Source organism: Cyprinus carpio, chromosome B10 (genome assembly GCF_018340385.1).
Source record: "Cyprinus carpio isolate SPL01 chromosome B10, ASM1834038v1, whole genome shotgun sequence".
Taxonomy (NCBI): Eukaryota; Metazoa; Chordata; class Actinopteri; order Cypriniformes; family Cyprinidae; genus Cyprinus; species Cyprinus carpio.
The window spans coordinates 19,716,012-19,739,996 of record NC_056606.1 but is presented as its reverse complement, the minus strand read 5'-3'; the positions used below and the strand labels follow the sequence as shown (position 1 = coordinate 19,739,996).

Here is a 23,985-nt window from a genome sequence, read left to right as displayed (position 1 = left end):
ATGTCAATTTTAGAAGTGTGATCAAGTGAAAATAACTACAGACCATTATTGATATAATTTAAATAGTCACATTAAATGGATGGTAAAGTTAAGTGCATTGCATTATGGGATACTGTTTTCCATGCAAAAGCTTCATCTGAAATCACATACTTTATCACATACCTTACAATACAGTAGGCAAAAAAAGTATGTCAAAAGCATATTTTGTCCAAATGCCAGAATTATTATAGATATTATATGTCACACGTACATCAAGATTGTGTCCATACTACACACAATCATACCATATACCACTTACAAATAATTACTTATTCAAAAGAAGTAGGCCTACATACTCAGAGAGTATAAGATTTCGAGTGCATCCAGTGTGTTCTAGTTCTTCGCATTGATGCTTGTAGAAAAACAAATAGCTTCCTTAACAGTATACATACTGCATGCTACATACAGATTATTCCAAACATTGTTACTGAACAGGACAAACCTTCTGTATGTGTAACATCTCTGCCCTTTACAGGGTATTTGGGGTTTAACAACGTGGCAGCTCTCACAGTCTTGGCTGGGAAGCTAGTAACATCAATGATAAGGTCATAACTATGTTTATTCTATATGATGCATCTATGTATGTTGAGCATGTGGCTATAGCGTGCTGAATTTACTTGTGTTTTGCAGGTAGGAGTTTATGTGCACGAGGAGGCAGATATGCTGTGTTTAAAAGCTGAGATGAAGATCAAAACTACGGCTTTTCATGCTTTCTTGCTGCTCGCAGACCTGCGGTTAGGGCCACAGTGGGACAAAAACTATTTGTAGGCTAACAAGGGTTTATTACACCCCTTTATCTTACTTTGATTGTGCTATAAGTTTTGCAATTACATAAAATTGTTTCTCACCATCTACATCCTTCCATATGTCCTCTAGGAGCTGTGAAGAGTTTGAGAAAGCAGATGAGGAGGAAACCATTTATCACATTAAATGCACCACAGTCAAAGGAAGCACAAATCAGGATTTCGTGGTTCTGTTGTCTGCAAAGATGGGTATGATTCCAGTGCTACCATGAGTGTGAGTTTTGGATAAATCTTAATCTTAATCTTATAATACACCCAAAAATGAAAATTTGCCAAAACTTAACTTAGGCTGTCCAAGATGTAGATGAGTTTGTTTCTTCATCAGAACAGATTTGGAGAATTTTATTATGAACATCATAACTATAAAGCCAACTATGATGATATCTATATTAGATGTTATATTACAGTTGTAGTGTTAGAGTTAGAACAATCATTTATATTTTACTGTTTATAATTTTCGTCTTTGGTGTCAAGGGGTCCCATAAAACCATAAATATCTATGGCACAATATACATCTGACTAAACCTGCATTATCATTTTCACAGTCCACACTCTTCAAAGTGTCTTTAAAAAGGTGCTGTCTCAGTTTGGACAATAGAGTAAAACAGAAATAAATATGAATGTATATGTATGTAAAATATGTAGACACGGCCTCAGGGACTGCACAATTATTTAAACAAAAACTTGTCGCAATAATGTCTTTGATGATTAAATATAATAATCATGAAAATGGTAAATTACAGCATTGCATGTAGGTCTTATGTTCTGCATTTAGAGTAAGCTTAGAACAAAAGAGAAAATATTTATTATAAACAATGAAGTTTTGGATATACAGATTGTTTTGGATATGTAGCTGCATGACAAAGATGACATGCAGTTGTATTTTGATGTCAAATTAAAATGAATTGCTATTGCAATATCAAAAGAAATAGCCTAATTAACAATTGCGATGCATTATAACGTTGCAGCCTTAGTTGTGTATTATACTGCAGAATTAATTCTTTATAATCATGTTTGTGGATTTTTTTTTTTTTTTTAAAAAGGTGACTGAAGGTGAAAGTTTGTCACATCGAATGTGAAAACTGACAAGGAATTACTCAAAACAACAGTAACAAAAAAAAAAAGTATTTATTTGTCCTTCCACTCTGATAAGATCCTGCATCCATTTCTAAACCTATTCCGCGAACCGCATTCATCCGCACAGACGAGCAGTGGCAAAGCACAACCAAAAATAACATAGTATGCAAAATAATGTTATTCAGCTAGACGCGTGCATTTTTATACATCAAGATACATGAAGTAATATGGCCACGTGACGTAAAAACCCTCTATTATAGAGTATATTTGTACAAAGGTGTCTTGTAAATATCAAATTTAATCAAATCAAACTAAATTAAATCAAATTCTCTTCTCTTTCTTGAGCATATAAATGAGAACACACATGATTCTTAATTAAATCCTTAAAATTTACAAGTTAAGCACATATGACATCATAAGTCTCAGGCAACTTCATCATGAGGACAATTAATAACAAGTAAATGGTCTCTCTACAGGAACAGTCACTTTTGTTTGTGACTAAATACCTCTGAGGCAAACGGTGAATCATTGGTTAGTTCATGACTGCAGAAACCAAATCTAAATGAACGATCAGTTAAATAGTCCATTTCTACATTTCTCCTCTGTGGATCAGAACACCACCACCTTGTCTTTTTTGGCTTGTGCTTTCTTCACAGGCACATGGACGTCCTCGTTGTCAGCGCTGATTCTACTGGACAGCCGACTGAGGGAGATGGAATTAACTGCCAAAAAGAAGTTTGAGTTCATTTAGATGTTTCAATTTTCAAATAAAGAAGAAGATACCAAATTTTCAGTGGACATGGTTACAACTGATCAGCTCACTTGAGTTCTGGTGTTCAGGACAATCTTTCTGAAAGTTCTCCATTGAACCACAAATCCATCAGAAACCGCATGACCATAACCATATTTATCGTGCACCCCTAGATTAAAAATTAAAAAATGCTGCTGGATTTGGATGTGAGTAGGCTAACTGTAACAAGTCCTCAGTTTTTGTCCTTATAGTAAGTTTTGTTTTGTCCAGTAGGTGGTAGTCACTGTGCGCTTTTTTGTTGGATAATGTGAATGGAGTCTGTGAATGTTGCCAGTGATGCTCAAATGTGCCCCCGGGTCACAAAACCAGTCATCAGGATCATTTTGTTTGAGATTTGAATAATCTGAAAGCTGAATAAAGAAGCTTTCCGTTGGTGTACTATGGTTTGCTAGGATAGGACAATATTTGGCTGGGATACAACTATTTGAAAATCTGGAATGTGGGGGTGCAAAAAAATCTAAATATTGAGAAAACTGCCTTAAAATGTTGTAAAAGTAAATGTATTATAAATTGCAAAGGTGGACTACAGGTGTAACCTCGAAAAGCAGGATTCTGTGTCGTGACGTCATGGCGGGCGCGCTCATTGAGACTCGAGGTCACTCCGGTGACTGATGCGCAAACTTTTAGAAAACGTCTAGAAGAAGAAAATGGTATAAGAATAAAATAATGGAGAAATGAATGGAATAATTTAAATATTCGAATTCTGTTTATTTTTATTCTGTTGATACTCAGGAAGTTTATTATATTGTAAAATAATGAAAGCAATTATTTAAAGTCTTAATATGGAGCTTTCCTTCGTGGATTATTTTTCCCTTCTCTGACATGGAACTGTTTATGCAAAGCTAATTTGTCTTTACAATATTTGGTATTTGAGGAACTGTAACTCTGGCTTGGCTGCTGCGCGTGTATGGAGACTGTGAACCTTTTCACGCATCTTGAACTTTTCAGAGCTGCTCGGACACACACAAACCCACGGAGCTACCATGTTTGAGTCATTTCTATACTTCCGTATTCTACAAATTTATCTCCTTATCTTTTATCGTCTAAAAACCTAGTGTATTGTTTTGACGCGCTAGTGTCTTGAGCATCTCCAAGCGCGTTTGTTTTATTAGACTGTAAGTGCTCGCCGTCTCTATTTTTTATTTTTATTTATTTATTTGTTTGTTTGTTTGTTTGTTTATTTTTGGACTTGCAGATCGGAGCAGATATATTAACGATATAGCTGATATATTAAAGATATCATCGTATTTAAAATCCGTTTGACTTATGCTGTGGTAAGTTCATACCACGTTTTTAAATTAATGACCAGTTTTGCAGTTACGTTTTACTTGCTGATTGATTTTAAATTATTAACTTGGGAAACAGACAGACTGCACGACCCTCTTTAAAAATGCAAATGCAATTTCTTGATTTGTAATGTTTTTCCTCCCTTGAGGTTCGAGAAAGGAAGTACCTGGAGGATGTCATTCTTTGATTGATGGAAAGACTCATTTTAGTCATTTCACGATTTTCAACTATTTTCTAAAATAAATTATGCTTTGGAAGGACTATCTTAGGATTTAAGTCTACATCAAAGACTGCTTTGCACTTCTCTGTCTAGCCTGGAACTTCAATATGGCCACAACACCGCTTTCAGGAGAGACTTTGAAAAATCTTAGTTCTGTGGTTAAAGCATGCAATTCCAATTTTTCTTATTCTCCTGAAACCACAGCTGTATTTGCCACTGCAATGACGCTCATCATGCTCGTCACCATCTTTGGGAACATCCTGGTGATCATCGCCGTCCTGACGTGCCGCTCTTTACGAGGACCTCAGAACCTTTTCCTGGTGTCCTTGGCTGCAGCTGACATCCTGGTGGCAACATTGATCATCCCGTTCTCCTTGGCCAATGAGCTGATGGGCTACTGGTACTTTGAATCATTTTGGTGTGAGATCTTCTTAGCGCTGGATGTGCTCTTCTGCACATCTTCCATTATGCACCTGTGTGCCATCAGCCTGGACCGCTACCTGTCCATCTCCCGGCCGGTGCAGTACGCAACCCAACGCACCCCTCGCAAGATCAAGGGGGCCATATTGGTGGTGTGGCTCATCTCTGCGGTCATCTCTTTCCCCCCGCTGGTATCCATGAATAAGACCCCGCTGGTGAAGGATGGGGGTGGCCCACAGTGCAAACTCAATGAAGACGTCTGGTACATCCTGTACTCCTCCATCGGGTCGTTCTTCTCCCCGTGCCTCATCATGATCCTGGTGTACGTTCGCATCTATCAGATTGCCAAGAAGCACACTAGATGTCCTCCGGGAGAGCAGAGGAAAGACTGTGCAGGGGGTGTGCCACCAGGCCAAGAGCTGCAGAACGGGAGAAACCAGAGAGGTGTTGACCCTGTAAATGTTCCTAATCCAACTGCATCCAGATCTGAAGCCGTGAACCAGCCTCAACCACCAGCAGAAAGTCGGCAGCAGATGAAACACTCAAGAAAGTGCAAGGACAACAAGGACAGTTCAAGCTCCGGCTCTGACGTCGCGGTAGTTGGGGGAAACAATGACAACTGGACAACCTCTAGTGTGGGGGCGCTGGAGCCCGGCCACCAGACATCCACACCATCCCAAACGTACCAAAAACTCATTGCAAAGTCAAAGGGCAGCCAGCTGGCCTCTTCAAACATCAGGTGGAACACCAGGAGGAAAACCATCATCGTCCACGAGAAGCGGTTCACATTCGTCCTAGCGGTCGTCATTGGGGTTTTTGTCATCTGCTGGTTCCCGTTCTTCTTCAGTTACAGCTTGAAGGCCATTTGTCCAGAAGCTTGTAAACTACCAGAGCCACTTTTTACATTCTTTTTCTGGATTGGCTACTGCAACAGCGCCGTGAACCCACTCATCTACACCATCTTTAACAGGGACTTCCGTAAAGCCTTCGAAAAGATTCTGTGTAAAAAGTATAAGGACTCTTCTTTATGAAAGCAGACAACACTGGGGAAAAAAGGGTTTTATAGGCCTACAGTAAATTGGCATTTGAGTCTTCTAAAGGTGATCCTCGCAGAAACTGTCAGGGTCATTTCATTCCAGTATTTCAAAGAAACGTTTTCTTGTATTTTCTGCAAGTTGTACTTCTGAGAATTAATAATAATAATAATAATAATAATAATCATTTTTTGTTTTTCTTGCCAAAGAAACCAGCCAACTGCTACGGAGCGCCTAAAGGGTCATGGTGGTGGAAAAAAATCAGAGTGAGTAAAAAAAAATTGGAGTACACAAATCCAAATGTTTTCATATTTACATATTTGAAGCTAAATCTTTATATATTAAATTAATTGGGCTTTGTATGTTCCAATATTGACAGGAAAAAATCATAATGAACAAAAATGTGCCACACTGGAGTGGGCCGGGGCTCACGCTGCACGGCACAGACTATAACAGATTATTTAAATTGACTGTGTAACATTTTATCTGTATTGGTGATTCTTTATTTTAATAATGAACAGGCCGCACTTGCAATGAATACGTGTGCATGAGGCGCCGGCGAGATCAAATCGCTGAAACAAAATACTCAGTCACTTACAGAAGGCCATAATTTGATTTTAAATTCAGTTTGAAGATTCAATAATATAAAAGATTATTAGAAATGTTATTAAGCGAACACTGTTACGTACTTATTTCGTTCTGGAACCTACAAGAATGCAATTTTCCCTGAATATTCATAAGACTGCAAATGTGACATTGATTTTATAGAACAGTTCAACGAGAGAACGCAAATATCTTTGCGAGAGAATGCAAAAGTTTTGCGAGGGAACGCGAAAGTGTTGAGAGGGAACACAAAGCATTTGAAAAATATTTTTGTCCTCCCATCCCGATTTTTTTTCAGTCACCCTGAATTTTTTCCACCACCATGTCCTTTTAGGGGCTCCGTACCTTTGAGTAAATGTCTTGTCATGTCAAAATCATGCCACAAAGTGCCAAAAAAACAAAAAGAGAAGACCAATACTGAAGGATACTGAAGAAAAAATATTTAAGTGAAATTGAACTTATTTCTGCTTGTGACCTTTCTAGTGTGCATTCAAAGACAATGCAGCTCTTTCTTAAAGACACCTCACCTCTGGCTCTGCTGCATTGTGAGATCACAGAGCTGGATATGAGAAGATTTCAGAGAGCTTCACCTCTCTGGAAAAGTGCCCGAGCTCTTAACGGCAAGAGAGGCTTTGCTCTCTGGGGTGAGAGAAAATAAAGCAAATGCATAGGTACATGGCTTTAGCAAGCTTTACAGCTGAATCCAAACACACTCTGTTAAGATAAAAAGCATGGTTTTGACTGACATTTTTACTGGTTTTCAGATTGACATGGATTTCCTGAATAAGAGTGTGCTTGATCTCTGTTATCGCTTAATTTGTTGAGTTCTGATTATAAGTAATGGCCGTTGTGTTTGTAGGCTGATGCTTTGGGTTATCAGAACCTCTTCCAGTGTTTTCTGTGACTAAGGAATAGAGTGCCAATTATGTAAATGAATTGTGCCTAATTGTGTGAATTAATGCCTCTTGATAAAAAAAAAAATTTAACAAATTTTTTTTTGTGCTGTCATAAGAAGGTTTGTGCACTTTAATTTGTCTTCTCAATGATATTAGTGACTGTGTAAGTGCAGATAAGTAAAGCTCGGCATGTACCGGCATGTCCTGACGATAAAACTGCTTCTCAGAATTTGGTTCCATTGAGCATCCTGCTGAAATGAGCTGTTGTTGTAAAGCAAATATATTTGTGAAAATAAATTTACATTTGAATCATCTGCATCTTTTACTGAGTAATTTTGGCAGCTGATGTGCAAGTTGCTAATGATTGTTTTCAGATATTCATGAACGTTTTGCTGGCTGGCTGTTATGTACTCTACATTATGTACTCATTGTGCCATCCCAAAATCACTTTCACAGGCCTTTACTTTTACTGTTTCCTCCTGGTGGAATGACCTGCCCAACTAAATCCGAGCATCAAGAAATGGCTAAAAATCTTCAATATATCTCTTCAATCTTTATTTGACCCTCTAACTAACTCTTTCTTTTATAATTCTATTTTATCTATTTTCCTTTTTTAGTAAAAAAAATATATATATATTGTCCCTCTAACATTCTATTTCATCTACTTGTTTTCCTTTTAATTTATTATATAAATAAAAAAAAATAATAAAATAAATAAACATATTGCTAAAGTATGTGTACAGTGTTAGGCTACCTGAGACTTGTCATAGTAGGCTACTTGCTTATTATTGCTCTTTTGTTGGTTTTGGTTGCTTCTATTGTCCTCATTTGTAAGTCGCTTTGGATAAAAGAGTCTGCTAAATAACTAAATGTAAATATGCTTTTAAGCAATATAATAATAATAAATGTATATTTCCCCTCAACATTTTTTGTTTTAATTACATTGTATTTCATGTAAATAAAATGTTTAATTAGTAGACAGTGCGCGAATACAGTTAATTCCTCTTTTACGTCTCCTTGCATTTCAGATACATGCACATAAAATTATGTAAAAAAAAAAAAAACTTTTTGGCATTCTTGTTCTCTGTGCTTTAAATAATTTTTTTCTTGCTCATCTGAAAGATCATCTGATCTTGTCTCAAAAACCACAATATTAACATATATGTTTTACCTCAAGAGATATGCATGCTGATGTTCTGTGGTTGTCAGTGCAACGTTGAAGTTCCTTCATGCAGTTTATTAATGCTCATGCAAACCTGAGTCATCTGAGGAATGAACACACAACCATGTGCCCTCCGGAGTACAGACCACCCGGTAAGTGACCTGCCCTCAGTGAGAGTAGGTTGCACTGTAATGCTAGAATATGTCTAACTACATTTCACCATATTAATTAGAAGTGTGGCATTTTTGGCATTGTGGGCCTGGCGTAAAATTAAATTAGACCATCAAAAGTGGTTGTTTGTGACTTGAAATGGCATTTCTAACTACATTGTAAAGACTTGTGGATCTTTGGTCTTGGGCTTGTAAGCAATCGGTAAGTAACCACTCAAAAAACCCTAGCATCTGTATAGCAATGCGCTTAACAATACTGATTACACTTTTGGAACAACCAAAGTTCCTTTCAAGGAAAGTTTGTTCACTCGGCAGCCATATTTGCAATGCCTTCGGGCAGCTCAAACAAAACCAAGTCCTATATCTAAATTAATGGGGGGATCCTGAAATCTCAAAAACTGCCCTATGAGTTTGTTTGGTGTGTTCCACTCGTCTGGCTCACATCATGTTGAATCGCGTCGGGGCTGTCGGCGAGAGTGAGAGCTCTGATTGGATATTCAGTTTAGCGAATGAGTCAGTGCTGAGAATTAAAGCAAACGTGATCAAAACAAGCATGTGAATGAAGGCGGTACAGACAGAAGGCTTTAAATGTTACGTGATCTTTACCAATCATTCTAATAAGCGAATGTTTTCTGCAGAATGAGGTTACTCGCTTCAGTTCACATGCAGACCCCCTTGCTTCAGAGTGTTATTCAAACTTTTTTACAGGACAATGATTCTCACGTTCTCCTAATTAAAGTGCAAAGTCTGCTTTCAAAGTTTTCAGTTCTTCTAGTGAACAGCGAGTCATTTTGTTAAATCCACTACTTCCTCATTCCCAAGAAAGATGGGGGGCTTAGGCCCATCCTTGTTCTCAGTCATCTGAACCATGCACTGATGAAACACCCATTTAAGATGCTGACTTTGAAACAGATCCTCGCACAAATATGTCCCGGGGATTGTTTTTATCAGTAAATATGAAAGATGCTTACTTTCACACCCAGATAGCACCTCATCACAGACTGTTCTTGAGATTCATGTTAGAGGGGGTGGCTCATCAATAAACAGTCCTGTCATTCGTATTCTGTCTCTGGCCCTGCGCACTTTTACAAAATGCGTGGACACAGCTCTTTCCCTTCAGAAGCAGATGGGAATCTGCATTATGAATTACCTTGACAATGGGCTTATGTTAGCCAGAACGGAGCAGGAACTTCTCGCTCACAGGTCCGGGGGACAGTTTTCGATTTGGCCCAGATGCAGACCTGGATTTCGCCAGAACACGATTCAATGGCTAGCAGCGTCATTCAAATTTGGGACTTCTCATCCCCTCTGAGTTTTCCAGAGGATGCTCGGCCTCATGTCAGTGTACCGTTCCATGCTTGGTGCCTGGGACATTTTCATCTCAAGGTAACCCACCGCTGCATTAGAGCTGTGGCCCCTTGGAAAACCCCTCATCTGTTTTAAACAGGCGTCCCATTGGGACTGACCTCCAGAAGGAAGGTAGTCATGACAGATGTCTCCAGCTCGGGTTGGGGAGCACTGTACAAGAGCAGATTAGCATTTGGCTCCTAGTCCAACCTGGAGCAACACCTGCTCATCAACTGCCTCGAGAAAATGGCAGTTTCTCTAGCTCTGAAAACCTCCTTGCCAGCCTTAAGAGGGCACCACATCCTGGTCCGCTCAGACAACATAATCGTTGGCTTGGTGTGTTCTGACCTTATGGGCACAGTGCAAATTACTCTCACTGAGGGCAGGTCACTTACCGAGCAGTCTGTACTCGGGAGGGCAGAGGTGGACCTCTTCAACCTCAGAGGACAACACTCACTGCCCAATTTATTCCTTGAAGGAGCAAGATGCCCCGGCCCTTCCCCAGGTCATCAGATGGGTCAGGGAAGTCTGGCGCTCGGTCCTCCTGGTGGCCCCACTGAGTTAATTCAGCTGCTATCGGCAGCTCCTTCGCCAATCCCATTTTGAGTACAAACCTCCACTCTTCCCATGAGAGTGACTACCACCATTTTGGAGGGCAGAACCCTGTCTATGAGATGCCTCTATTCCCTTAAATGGCCATTCTTTGCTGACTGATGTGCAGCATCTATCTGCAAGAGCTGATGGATAAGGGGAGCACCCCTTCGACACTCAAAGTATACTTGGTGGCCATCATGACGAATCATGAGGGGAGATTGAACCTGCCTCATTCTCATACTGTGCTGACTTGGGACTTATCCATAGTCCTTAGGGCCCTACGAGCCCCTCCTTTTAGCCGCTCCAGTCAACTGATTTTAGGTCCCTGTCACTATCACTTAGGACTGCCCACCTTTTGGCTTTTATCATCAGTCAGGGATTGTGCAACCTACAAGCACTGTCAGTCAGTACTTCATGCATTGAGTTTGGGCCTAAAGACTGTAGAGTCATCCTCAAACCAAGACACAGCTATGTGCCTTAAGTGCTCTCCACTCATTGTGAGCACTAGTTATCACCCTTCTAGCTCTTCCTAACCCAGAAGACGAGCAGGGTCCCAATTCACTCTGCCCAGTTCGGGCTCTTAGAGTGTATGATGACTATCGCACTGGATAGTTGATGCTTTAGCCCTGGCTTACACCTCAATGGACTTACAGTGTCCAATTGGAGTGAGGGCCAACTCAAGCCATTCAAGGAATGACCTTCTCCATGGCTTGGTCCAGTGGAGTTTCAATTGGTGATATCAGTGCAGCAGCCAGTTGGTCTTCAATGCCTACCTTCACCAGATTTTACAACTTGGACATCCCTGCCCTTCAGGCACAGATTTTGTCCATTCAATTTACTCAAGAAATGGCCATTGGCAGTAATGCAAGGGGAACAAACCAGAGATACAGAACAAGATGTTCAAATGACACTGTCACTGATATGAGAAAATTTCTCATGAAAGTGAGGCATTTGTGGGTGGACGGTGGTTTGTGTTTCTGCGACGAGAGTCTAGTTCTGAGAACATGATATGAATTTCTTTTGTGATGTATATCAGTGAAACTGAAAATGTTTTATGATAATGTCATGTGTCTCATGAGACACAGTACTCACCACAACAAACCATTTCACACAGAACCCCTGTGTGTTTGCTTTGAAAAAACATGATGAGGCCAGTGAATTGGGCAAGCAAGGCCTTGAGACATGAGTGCAGTGATCAAACACGTCCATCCAGGGCATTTAGCATGCTGAGATTTTATTTAAATTTTATTTCTCCAGTGGGTTTTCAGCAGAAACAACTGAGAATCCCAGTTTTGAAGGAGCATCCATTGAGATTTTTTTTGGGCTTATGGCACTTTTTCAAAATCTGTTGTGTATTATGTTTTGTGTGTGTGTGTGTGTGTATTGTTTGGACTCTTTACACCGCTGTGCATGCTATGCTATGCGCTGCATAATTAATTTTAACCCCCTACCCAATTGAATTTTTTTTGTTTATACAACTAATCGCTTAAGCTTGATTATCTCCCTTCTCATTAACTATGTTCATGTATGAATAATGCATTAGGTCAGTCTGTCTAAGTAGATTACCATGTTATCTTTGTTTACTTGACAGTGATTGTGTCTCATGCTTTAGCACCAGGTTGTTAACATGTTCCATAGGGGATTTTGCAGAAATTAACATTTAGGTGACATAATAAAGACAAAAGAAAACAGGACATTATTCCCTGATTAAAAATGTTTTTATTGCCTCAGCACTCACATTAGTACACTACTCTTCAGTATATCATTAAACATGATATTCCTTGAATCATAAATGAACGGGAAAACATATCATTTTTTAAAGAAAATACTTCATTTATCAAAACAATGTAATATACAGATGGAACCGTGTTCTCTTATACTAATCAATTTGACCCTGTATATTGTTGACCCTTCATAAAAAGAGGGACATCATATATATATATATATATATATATATATATATATGTATATATATATATATGTATATATATATGTATATATATATGTATATGTATATATATATATATGTATAATATATATGTATATATATATATGTATATATATATATATATAGTATATATATATATATATGTATATATATATATATATATATATATATATATATATATATATATATATATATATATATATATATATGTATATATATATATATATGTATATATATATATACACATACATTCATATATATACCACACACACACATATACCTATATACATATATATACACACACACATATACATACATATATATATATATATATATATATATATATATATATATATATATATATATATATATATATATACACACACATACATACATATATATATACGCACACACACACACACACATATATAATATATATATTTTTTATATATATATATATATATATATATATATATATATATATATATATGTAATTGATTTACAGTAACAATCACCGTTGATACTGTGGTTATTTGATACATGTCGATATATAAATGATATTTCATATTTAATATATTAATTCGGTTTATGTTTTCAGATAGCACGAATAATCATCATCAAAATCAGATTACGCTCTAACGTTATAAAACATTCCTGGTTGGTGGAACTCTAACTCTTGTAAAAAAAAAAAAAAAAAAAAAAAAAAAAAAAAAAAAACTATAATAAATTAATTAATTGTACACGCTCACCACAAAAGACTATCTGCAACTATCAGCTGTCCACAACAAAACATTTGACGCGTGATTGACTGTGTCCCACCAATAAAACCGTCCGGAATGAAACTACATCATGACCGTTTTTGGTTCCTACCGCAATAGTAAACGGACTCTCAATCGAAGTTCACAGAACTAATTGTCAATCAAGAGCCCCAGGTGGCCAAATAAGTAGCAAATCCAGGACGTGTTTAAAAGGACACGTTTGTCTAGTTGGTTTATATAATACTGTTTAAAATGCTGTGGTTTGTTTTACTGTTCTCATGGCTTTCTGAAGGTACACCGATCAAACAAATCTGTCACAAGTAAATCAGAAAATAACTATAGTCTGAGTTTACATTCGTGGATCTAGCATATGGGTTAAAATAAAGCTGTTTTTGTGTTTAAGCGTCAGGAACTCCTGTGGGTACATTGAAGGCCACTGAAGGAAATCTGGGCTGCTTTTTTTTTTTAAAAAAAACAAACTAAACTTAAGTTATGTGACATGATGTCCTTTATCCACAGGATTTATTAACTCACTGCAGAGTGCACCACCTCATGTGATGAAGACAAGTGAAACGCAGCTTGGTAAGACATCTGTATACGCAACAGCATGACCGATCAGAGCCTTTAGACCTGATTTAATGTCTTTATCAATGTCTTTAACAGATTTTGAGGACGACTATGCTGTACAGGAGGGGGATATCTTACAACCAGTAAGCCCAAATCTCGTTTTATATTCATGATCGAGACTAGAGATTTAACATTTAAAGCAAGATACTACATTTAAACATTTAAAGCAAGATACTACAGTATATACAATTATTTATTTTTTTCTTCCCTTGATGTGCTTGTCAATTTTTGGCTGTATTCCATGATGGGGGACTGTAATAATTGTTTATTTTATTACACCTTATCTGTTTTTGTCTGTAAATTTCAATTGCAATATGTATTTTTAAAGACAGTTTCTCAAAATTTGTTTTTCCTCTCTTTAGCTGAGCCAAAAATCTCCACTTAAAGGGACAGTTCACCTAAAAATGAAAATTCTCTCCTCATTTGCACACCCTAAAGTTGTCCCAAACCCGTAGGTTTTTCTTTCTTCTGCTGAGCACGAGAGCAGATATTTTGAAGAATGTTGGTAACATTGACAGTAGCCATTGATTTGCTTCGTATGGGGAAAAAAAATAAAAATACCATGGAAGTGGGTAAATTATGACAATTTTCTTTTTTGGATGAACTATCCCTTTAAGTAGGACTTGCATCAAAACACTATGTAAATTACATTATTTTGTATGTCAACAAAATGAAACCAGTGCTTATTTAATATACAGTGTAGTGCCTCATTTTCATATTTAAGCAACATTTCGGAACACTTGTGATACAAAAAGAGTTGCCTCTGTGATTCTTTAGACTGACAGGAATGCAGTGAGTCAGCTGTGGGCAGAGGTGAATGGAAGTTTGTCAGTGCCTTATGAAATTGATTCTAAACTTGGTGAGTTTTTCTGCATGTTTGGTGCGGTGTTTTCTGCAGATATTACCCTAATACCTTAGTGTTCTCTAGTGGCATAATCACAATTTCAATGATTAGATCTGTATGTCATGTGTTTAAATAATATCAGGTGAAGATGCACTGATATTCAAAGTAATGTTTGTTTCTGTATTTGTTTGCGGTCTTCAGAGGACAGGACTGACGACATTCTTAATGCCTTAAATATGATTTCCGAGAAGACGTGCATCAGATTTCATCCACGTGCTAATGAAACTGACTATTTGCACTTTGAGTACGGAAAAGGGTGAGTCACAGATTTTGGGAGTGTAATTCGATGTCTTTGTCAGGACACTTTTCCAGTATATTTCAGACTTGGAAAAAGTCTATCTTTTCCACCTAGTGTCATCACCGAATATCTAATCTAGTTTGTTGTTTCCTAAAGGTGTGCATCTTATGTTGGATGTATGGGGGGTGAGCAGTCTCTTCTGATTGGGCCAAAATGTAAAGCTGGGAACATCTGCCACGAGATCCTTCACTCCCTTGGCTTTTACCACGAGCATTCCCGATATGACCGTGGTGATCATATCACTGTACTTAATGAAAACATTGTCTCTGGTACAGTATGCATACTACTAAGTTAATCCAGCATTTCAGTGCAATTTAAAAATTGCTAATGGAATTCCTGTCATAATTTAGAGTAGTACTTTTAGTATACATAATTTCAGTTTAGTCTGGGATCATACTGTTGCACTTTTGCAACATCATTTTACCATTTAAAATAAAAAGTTTAACCATGTTTAGCCTGACATGTGAAGTACTATAATAGTCAGTCAGAAGAAATGCCTAGTTTTATTCTGGAGTGGAAAACAATGAAATACAGAGATAGTTGAGAGAAGAACAAAAACCATTCTCAAAAGCCTGATTGTAGATTGAGTGCAACAGTTTTCATGTTGATAATTCAGAGGCCTTCGAGTATCAAATATGTTTTCATTTTACAGGGAAAGAGGACAACTTTGTGAAGAGAAAGGGTAACACCCTCGGTCTGAAGTATGACCTGGAATCTATCATGCATTATGGAGAGTAAGAGTTGCAGTCGAAACGAATCCTGAAATAGTTTGCATGGCTGTCTGGGTGCATGATGTGCTTTTGGCTGGCCGGCATTTCATTAGTCCTGATTTCATTCTGTTTTGCAGCAATTATTTCTCTCGCAATGGAATGCCCACAATTAAGGCCAAAGAGAGCGGTGTAAAGATCGGACAGAGGACTCACTTGTCTGATCTGGATGTGCAAAGGATCAGGAGGCTGTACCACTGTGGTACGTCATATGTGCACATTTATCATACCAGGGATATTATAGTTAACTCAAATTAAAAACATCAAGTAGATTTGTTACTTGAAATTATAGGTTATAAACTTAAAGCAGTAGTTCACCTGAATATGAAAATTTTCTGAAAATGTACTCACCCATCCAAGATATAGATGACTTGGAGAAATGTAGCACTACAACATTTGCTCACCAGTGGATCCTCCTGCAGTGAATGGGTGCCATCAGAATGAGAGTCCAAACAACTGCTAAAAACATTTCAAATGAAAAGGGGAAAATATAAAATATTAATTCAAAATATTAATAAAATCTATAATAGACTCTCAATGCTAAAATAATACTAGGACTGTATGAAATTTAGATGACTAAAAATGACAAAACATTAGAATTTGCGGTATAAAAATGGAAAGCCGTATATAGACCAAGAACTGACCTGTCAAAAACTTTTATGACCCACAAGAATTCTGATGGCTGAGGAGAGGAAGTGAACTGAATCAATGGTAGTATCTCTAAAAGACCTGATGCACTTATTTGTTGATTTTTGTCTTTGTGATGCCATTGTTCTGGGACTTTGACATTGAGAGTTCCAGCTGCTCTTCCTGAATAAATCTGCTTTCTTCATTTCAGACAAGGATCAAGCAAAATCTTGAATGGTTACTTGATGACAGAGGAATTTTGAATCTAGGAGGACAAATAAAGGTTTCAAAATCGAGATGCATATGTGCCCAATTCTTGTTTTTATTGTAATTTTTGTTTTGTCCAGTAGATGGTAGTCACTCTGCGTTTTTAGGTGGAAAATGTAAGTAGAGTCTATGTTACCAAAAAGAAGTGTGAGGCACAAATGTACATACAGTACCATCTCATGAAGGTCAGTTTTATAGCATATTGCAGCGTAGTGTTTTTCTTTTGGATTCTTAAGTGAATTTGAGTTTAATTTCACCAGCATGCTTGCTAATCACAATCCACTTTCACTGTTTGGAGAGCTGAATGTTTCAGTTCATCTGATATCGTTTTATTGTTTTATAAAAGCAGCCTTAATATGCGAAATGATTCTAGTCAATTGTATGATTCATTGCCATTACTTATGGCCTTTAAAATATTTGTATATGGGTGTAAGTTTTTTGTTAAATTCGCCTCTTTTGCGTTTACAAGTTGCACAGGGAGTTGGTACTCAATTATGGGAGCCTGAAATCTCATGTCAGTATCTTTAAATTTATATAAATATAAAATCAGCTAAAGAAGAGCAGGGGGAATGATGTTGCACAAATAACTAGTACAAGCCTCACAAATGCTTATTTCACACATAACACGTTTTTGCATTCTGATTCGTTTTTGTTTTCCTCCTCTTGCAGTATTCCACTTTCTATTGCTTTGGCACTTTTCCCCATAAGTTGTAACGTTTCTTTTTAGACGGTGTTTCCGTTTGAGCCACTGACAACTATAAATTAAAAAAAATAACAAATAACAGATTTATAAATTGCACAACTGGCTGGAAACCTAGAGGAGGAGTGATTCTCTGACGTGACGTCATGAGAAGAGGGCATCTGCGTGACGTCATGGCGGGCGCGCTCAGTGAGACTCGAGTCAGTTCACTCCGGTGACTGATGCGCAAACTTCTAGAAAACGTCTAGAAGAAGAAAATGGTATAAGAATAAAATAATGGAGAAACGAATAGAAGGACATAAGTATTCGAACTGTCGGTTTCTTTTTATTCTGCTGCTATTGAGGAAGTGTATTTTGTAAAATATTGAAACCAATTGTTCAAGTCTAACCCTAACTGGAGCATTCTTTCGTGGCTTTTTCCCCCCTAAATCTCACATGGAACTGTTTATGCAAAGATCATTTGTCCGCAGCGTTTGGTATTTGAGGAACTGTAGTTTTGGCTTGGCTGGTGCGCGTGTTTGCAGATGGTGAACCTTTTTACGCATCTTGACAATTTCAGAGCTGCTCGGACACACGCAAACCCACGGACCTACCATGTTTGAATCATTTTTACATTTTTATATTCTGCAAATTTACTTGCCTATCTTTTACTGTCTAAAAATTTAGTGTATTGTATCGACGCGCTAGTGTTCTTTTGCGCATCTCCAAGCGCGTGTTTGTTCCATTGATGCAAGTGCGCGCTGACTTTTTTTTTTTTTTTTTTTTTTGGACCTCAAGATCGGAGCAGATGTATATTAAAAGCCTTTATGTGTAGTTTGCGTAACTTATCACAGTATTTAGAATATTTGACTTATGCTGTGGAAAATTAATAGCACGTTTTTTATTAATAGTGGCCGGTTTACGCATGTTACGTTTTACTTGCTGATTGATTTTTAATGATTTACTTGTGAAATAGACGGACTGCAGGACCTCCTTTTAAATGCAAGTCCAATATCTTGATTTGTAGTGGGTTTTTTTCTCTTCTTTTTCCGTTTTTCTTGAAGTTCGTCAAAGGAAGCACCTAAAGGATGTCATTCTTTGATGTAAAGACTCATTTTAGTCATTTGACTTTCAGTGATTTTCTAAAAGAAAGAATGTCTTTGGAAGGATTACGCTAGGATTTAATTCTATATCAAAACCTGCTTTTCACTTCTCTGTCTAGCCTGGAAGTTCAATATGACTGTAATACATCCTCCAGATGTGGCGTGCAGGTTGGGAGCAGGAAAAAATCTTAGTTCTCTGGTTAAAGCATGCAATTCCAATTTTTCTTATTCTCCTGAAACCACAGCTGTATTTGCCACTGCAATGACGCTCATCATGCTCTTCACCATCTTCGGGAACATCCTGGTGATCATCGCCGTCCTGACGTGCCGCTCTTTACGAGGACCTCAGAACCTTTTCCTGGTGTCCTTGGCTGCAGCTGACATCCTGGTGGCAACGTTGATCATCCCGTTCTCCTTGGCCAATGAGCTGATGGGCTATTGGTACTTTGAATCATTTTGGTGTGAGATCATCTTGGCACTGGATGTGCTCTTCTGCACATCTTCCATTATGCACCTGTGCGCCATCAGCCTGGACCGCTACCTGTCCATCTCCCGGCCGGTGCAGTACGCAACCCAACGCACCCCTCGCAAGATCAAGGGGGCCATATTGGTGGTGTGGCTCATCTCTGCGGTCATCTCTTTCCCCCCGCTGGTATCCATGAATAAGACCCCGCTGGCGAAGGATGGGGGTGGCCCACAGTGCAAACTCAATGAGGACGTCTGGTACATCCTGTACTCCTCCATCGGGTCGTTCTTCGCCCCATGCCTCATCATGATCCTGGTGTACGTTCGCATCTATCAGATTGCCAAGAAGCACACTAGATGTCCTCCGGGAGAGCCAAAGAAAGATTGTGCAGGTGGTGTGCCACCAGGTCGAGAGCTGCAGAACGGGAGAAACCAGAGAGGTGTTGACCCTGTAAATGTTCCTAATCCGACTGCATCCAGATCTGAAGCCGTGAACCAGCCTCAACCACCAGCAGAAAATCGGCAGCAGATGAAACACTCAAGAAAGTGCAAGGACAATGAGGACAGTTCAAGCTCCGGCTCTGACGTTGAGGTAGTTGGGGGACATAATGCCAACTGGACAACCTCCAGTGTGGGGGCGCTGGAGCCCGGCCGCAAGACATCCACACCATCCCAAACATACCGAAAAGTCATCGTAACATCAAAGGGCAGCCAGCTGGCCTCTTCAAACATGAAACCAGCAGGAACGCCAAACACCAGAAGGAAAGCCATGATCGTCCGTGAGAAGCGGTTCACATTCGTCCTAGCGGTCGTCATTGGGGTTTTTGTCGTATGCTGGTTCCCGTTCTTCTTCAGCTACAGCTTGCAGGCCATTTGTCCAGAGGCTTGTAAACTACCAGAGCCACTTTTTAAGTTCTTCTTTTGGATAGGCTACTGCAACAGTGCTGTGAACCCACTCATCTACACCATCTTTAACAGGGACTTCCGTAAAGCCTTCAGAAAGATTCTGTGTAAAAGGTGTAAGGACTGTTCTTTTTGAAACCGGACAACCCTGAAAAACGGTGTTGTAGATTAAAGTGTCATTGCTCCCTCTAATAGTGAAGCTCACAAAAATGGTCAGGGTCATTTCACTCCAGTATTTCAACTATGCCTTTAACCATTTTGACATTTTCATGACAAAAAGTCCTTTCAGCCCAGACTATACCATTATTGAATGCACATGGTATTTTTGAAAGTTGCTAATAATTATACAATTACTTTTGTGACTTGTTCTCATTGTTGGAACTTTGTTTTCATCAGTATTTTTATATATCAGTTGAACGATTGAAAACTGCACATACGAAGCCTCTACAAACAGATCATTTGACAATTTGTTTTTCTTGCCAAAGAAACTAGCCATTTGTAGATCCTTTTTTCCTTTGCATGTTCAGGATTGTCTTTGAGTCTTTATAAATGTCTTTGCACGGCAGGGATTTGGAAAGAGCATGTTTAGTTACTTTATTTTTGTTCTTTAATTGTCATGTCAAAATAATGTCAAAAAGCAAAAAAAATGCAAGACCATTAGGATACTGAAGAAAATAAATAACTCTTAATTTTGGGGGGAAAAATGACCTGGCCATGTTTTTGACTGGATTTTGAAAATCATACGTATAAATGCATATCTGAGAATCACATAATTGTTTCCTCTGTATCCAGAATTTTAAATAACCACTATTTACTATTCTCTTGAGCGTTTGATGACTTGTATTACATCAGCAGTTCCCTATGCTGAACTGAGTGGATATATCGGCACACATTCCATTCATTTTTGTAATTCATCAGCTGAGGTGCCACATCAAACATGAGGAACTCTCACAAGATTGTGCTGGTGTCTCTCCAGAGATGCTCTGGCCTCCAGGATGTTGTTTGTGACCTTTCCAATGTGCTTTTAAAGACAATGCAGCTCTTTCTAAGAGACACCTCTGGCTCTGCTGCATTGTGAGATCACAGAGCTGGATATGAGAAGATTTCAGAGAGCTTCACCTCTCTGGAAAAGTGCCCGAGCTCTTAACGCCGAGAGAGGCTTTGCTCTCTGGGGTGAGAGAAAATAAAGCAAATGCATTTAGCTAGCTTTAAAATTGAATCCGAACACCATCTGTTTAGATTAAAAGCATGGTTTTGACCGACATTTTTGCTGGTTTTTAGATTTTAACCAATGAATGACATGGATTTCCTGAATAAGAGTGTGCTTGATCTCTTTTATGGCTTAATTTAATGGATTCTGATTGAAAGTAATGACCGTTGTGTTTGTAGGCTGATGCTTTGGGTTATCAGAACCTCTTCCAGTGTTTTCTGTGACTAAAGAATAGAGTGGCAATTATGTAAATGAATTGTGCACTTATTAATGCCTCTTGATAAGTCTTTTTTTATTATTTTTGTGCTGTCATAAGAAGGTTTGTGCACTTTAATTTAGCTTCTCAATGATATTAGTGACTGTGTGAGTGCAGATAAAGCTCGGCATGTCTTGACAATAAAACTGCTTCTCAGAATTTGGTTCCACTGAGCATCCTGCTGAAATGAGCTGTTGTTGTAAAGCAAATATATTTGTGAAAATAAATGTACATTTGAATCATCTGCATCTTTTGCAGAGTTTTGGCAACTGATGTGCAATTTGCTAATGATTGTTTTCAAATATTCGTGACATGAAAGTTTTGCTGGCTGTCTGTTGTGTACTCAGTGATGTCTGTTAGCAAACCTGAGTTTTATTTTTGGTTTAAATTATGTTAATGTTGTCAGTTAGATTTGTTGGAATCATCATGTGTCACAGGCTAGAGTGCCTTTATATATTTGGCCATGACTTAATGTTGCTCACAAACTGAAACAATTTTTACTCATTGGTAGAGGTGGCACAATTTTAGCAGGTTTTTTTTTTTTTTTCAGTTCAAATTATAGTGTTCAATTCTATATATTATATATATATATATATATATATATATATATATATATATATGTATATACATCTATTATTATTTTAATCTTTTATATTTTTTTTATATAAATGAAAAAATATATTTGAATGCATTTGTTATTTAAATATTTGTTTATTTTAAATATTTATTTTAAAATATTTTATTTTATATTAATTGTAATTGTATAAAAATGCAAATTTCCCATCAACACCTAGCCTTTCTTCTTAGACTCTCTTAGTTGTTTGCTACTTTATTTGGTCTTCTACATTCGATGCCACAAACCTTAAACGCAGCTCTTATGCCTAAACATCCTTTATCATATTCTACATTTTACCTCAAGAGATATGCATGCTGATGTTCTGTGGTTGTCAGTGGAACGTTGAAGTTCCTCCATGCAGTTTATTGATGCTCATGCAAACCTGAGGTCATCTGAGGAGTGAACACAAAACCATCTGTATCTCCATGACACTTTTAATCTCTTCATTACATCTGTGGCAAAATCTGCTGTTTGCAACTGTTCATATTTTCATCCATCTAGTCGCATGTTAATTTTGTGAAACGATGCTTCCCTCTGCAATCTCAAGTGTCCCTTCCTCTTTTTGAAGCAGTAGAAGCAGATGCTGCCAAACGGGCCGAGGTGGGACGTATCTGTGCACAGACTTCAGAAGCAAAGATGCTGATTATGAGGGCTGCTGGATTCGCTTTTATAATGACAACAACAAACGATTATGAACAAAACCAATTTTAAATCCCCTTTTTTGCATGCATATGTCTGACTACTTTTCACCATACTGGGTTAGAAGAGTGGCTTTTTGACAACATTTGCAGTAATTAATGCATTGTAGGGCTGGCATTGAAATTAAATTAGATGATCAAAATGGGTTGTTTATGGCTTGAAGTGCCAAAAACAACATTGTAAAGAGTTGTGGGTCTTTGGTCTTGGGCTTGTAAAAAACCCCTCAAAACACCCTAGCAACCACATAGCAACATAACAACAGAATAACAATAAGTTTGCTTAGTTCAAATATTTTGAGATTTTTAATCATATTATAATTATAAAAACACTTTTTATTAAGATTCTAAAGGAACCCTTCCATTTCTGATTATTTTTTTTCATACGTCAGGCTTTACAGAGTTAAATTTATGATAAACATTCCATACATTCAACATCCCCCCTCGTCTTTTCAATGTCTTATCTCTCGAAGTATCTTGCTGTGAGTTAATTAGGGAGCTGTGCTGAGCGAATGCACTCCGCAATCACTCTTTCATAGGTGGTGTTTACAGACTGGATCAGAGCCTCTGAATGGAGCTTTGTAAGCAGACGCCATTAAGAGCTGTTATTTAAAGCATCTGAATTTACTTCACGGCTCTAGTTATCCAGACTCGGCCCAGTAGAGATCTGTCCTGTCCATTTATATAAACAGGTTGGGTTCATTTTTACATGAGTCATTAGTTAAAGAGCTGCTGGATGTTTGGCAAGAAATGGCCACTGGCAGTAACGTGCAGGGAATAAACCAGAACAGGATGTTCAAATGATGCTGTCACAGATATAAGGAACTTAACTTCTCTTTCTCATGCAACTTAGGTGTTCGTGGTTGGGTGGAGGTTTGTTTTACAGTCTAGAGAACGTGATAAGAATTGCTTCAGTGATGTATATCAGTGAAATGTTTTATAATGATGCTAAGTGTCTCATAACTTTATGAAGATAAAATGCGTGATGATGTTTACCTGTAAAGCACACACCACAGCAATGCTAATGTCTGTATGGAGCTTCTTTTTAAGTGAGATGCAGCCAGTAAAATTTTAGTACGCTGTGTTATGCGCAAGACACAAGTGCATCGGTCAAAAACTCCTGTCCATTGCGTTTACATAGAAAAACTATGGAAAAGTAGCACAGTGGAATGGGAAGACGCATTGTGTGAGAATGGGCCCTTATAAAAGCATTATAGCATTTACTATGGGCATTTATTATGTGTGTATGCACTAAAAATATACATCAATTGTTAATACAAATCTATATAAACATTATTATAGATAGTGTATAGAAAGAGATGTAAGCGTGTGTTTGTATATCTGTATATATACAAACACAATGTATTCTTATTTAGATGAGACTTTGATTGTTTTATAT

General features: G+C 37.9%; 2 protein-coding genes across 2 annotated transcripts; both read left to right on the top strand.

Moving 5' to 3' along the window:
• Positions 1 to 1,453: 1,453 nt before the first annotated feature.
• On the top strand, positions 1,454 to 7,747 carry LOC109060855 (alpha-2B adrenergic receptor-like). Its single transcript, XM_042733095.1, has one exon. It carries the CDS (start codon positions 4,345 to 4,347, stop codon positions 5,686 to 5,688), a length of 1,344 nt encoding a protein of 447 aa, XP_042589029.1. The 5' UTR covers positions 1,454 to 4,344; the 3' UTR covers positions 5,689 to 7,747.
• Positions 7,748 to 13,300: 5,553 nt separating this feature from the next.
• LOC109060872 (alpha-2B adrenergic receptor-like) lies at positions 13,301 to 21,401 on the top strand. Its single transcript, XM_042733094.1, has 9 exons — positions 13,301 to 13,461; positions 13,689 to 13,751; positions 13,833 to 13,879; positions 14,574 to 14,655; positions 14,842 to 14,956; positions 15,095 to 15,267; positions 15,651 to 15,732; positions 15,846 to 15,967; positions 18,687 to 21,401. Exons 1-9 carry the CDS (start codon positions 13,422 to 13,424, stop codon positions 19,943 to 19,945), a joined length of 1,983 nt encoding a protein of 660 aa, XP_042589028.1. The 5' UTR covers positions 13,301 to 13,421; the 3' UTR covers positions 19,946 to 21,401.
• Positions 21,402 to 23,985: the final 2,584 nt, after the last annotated feature.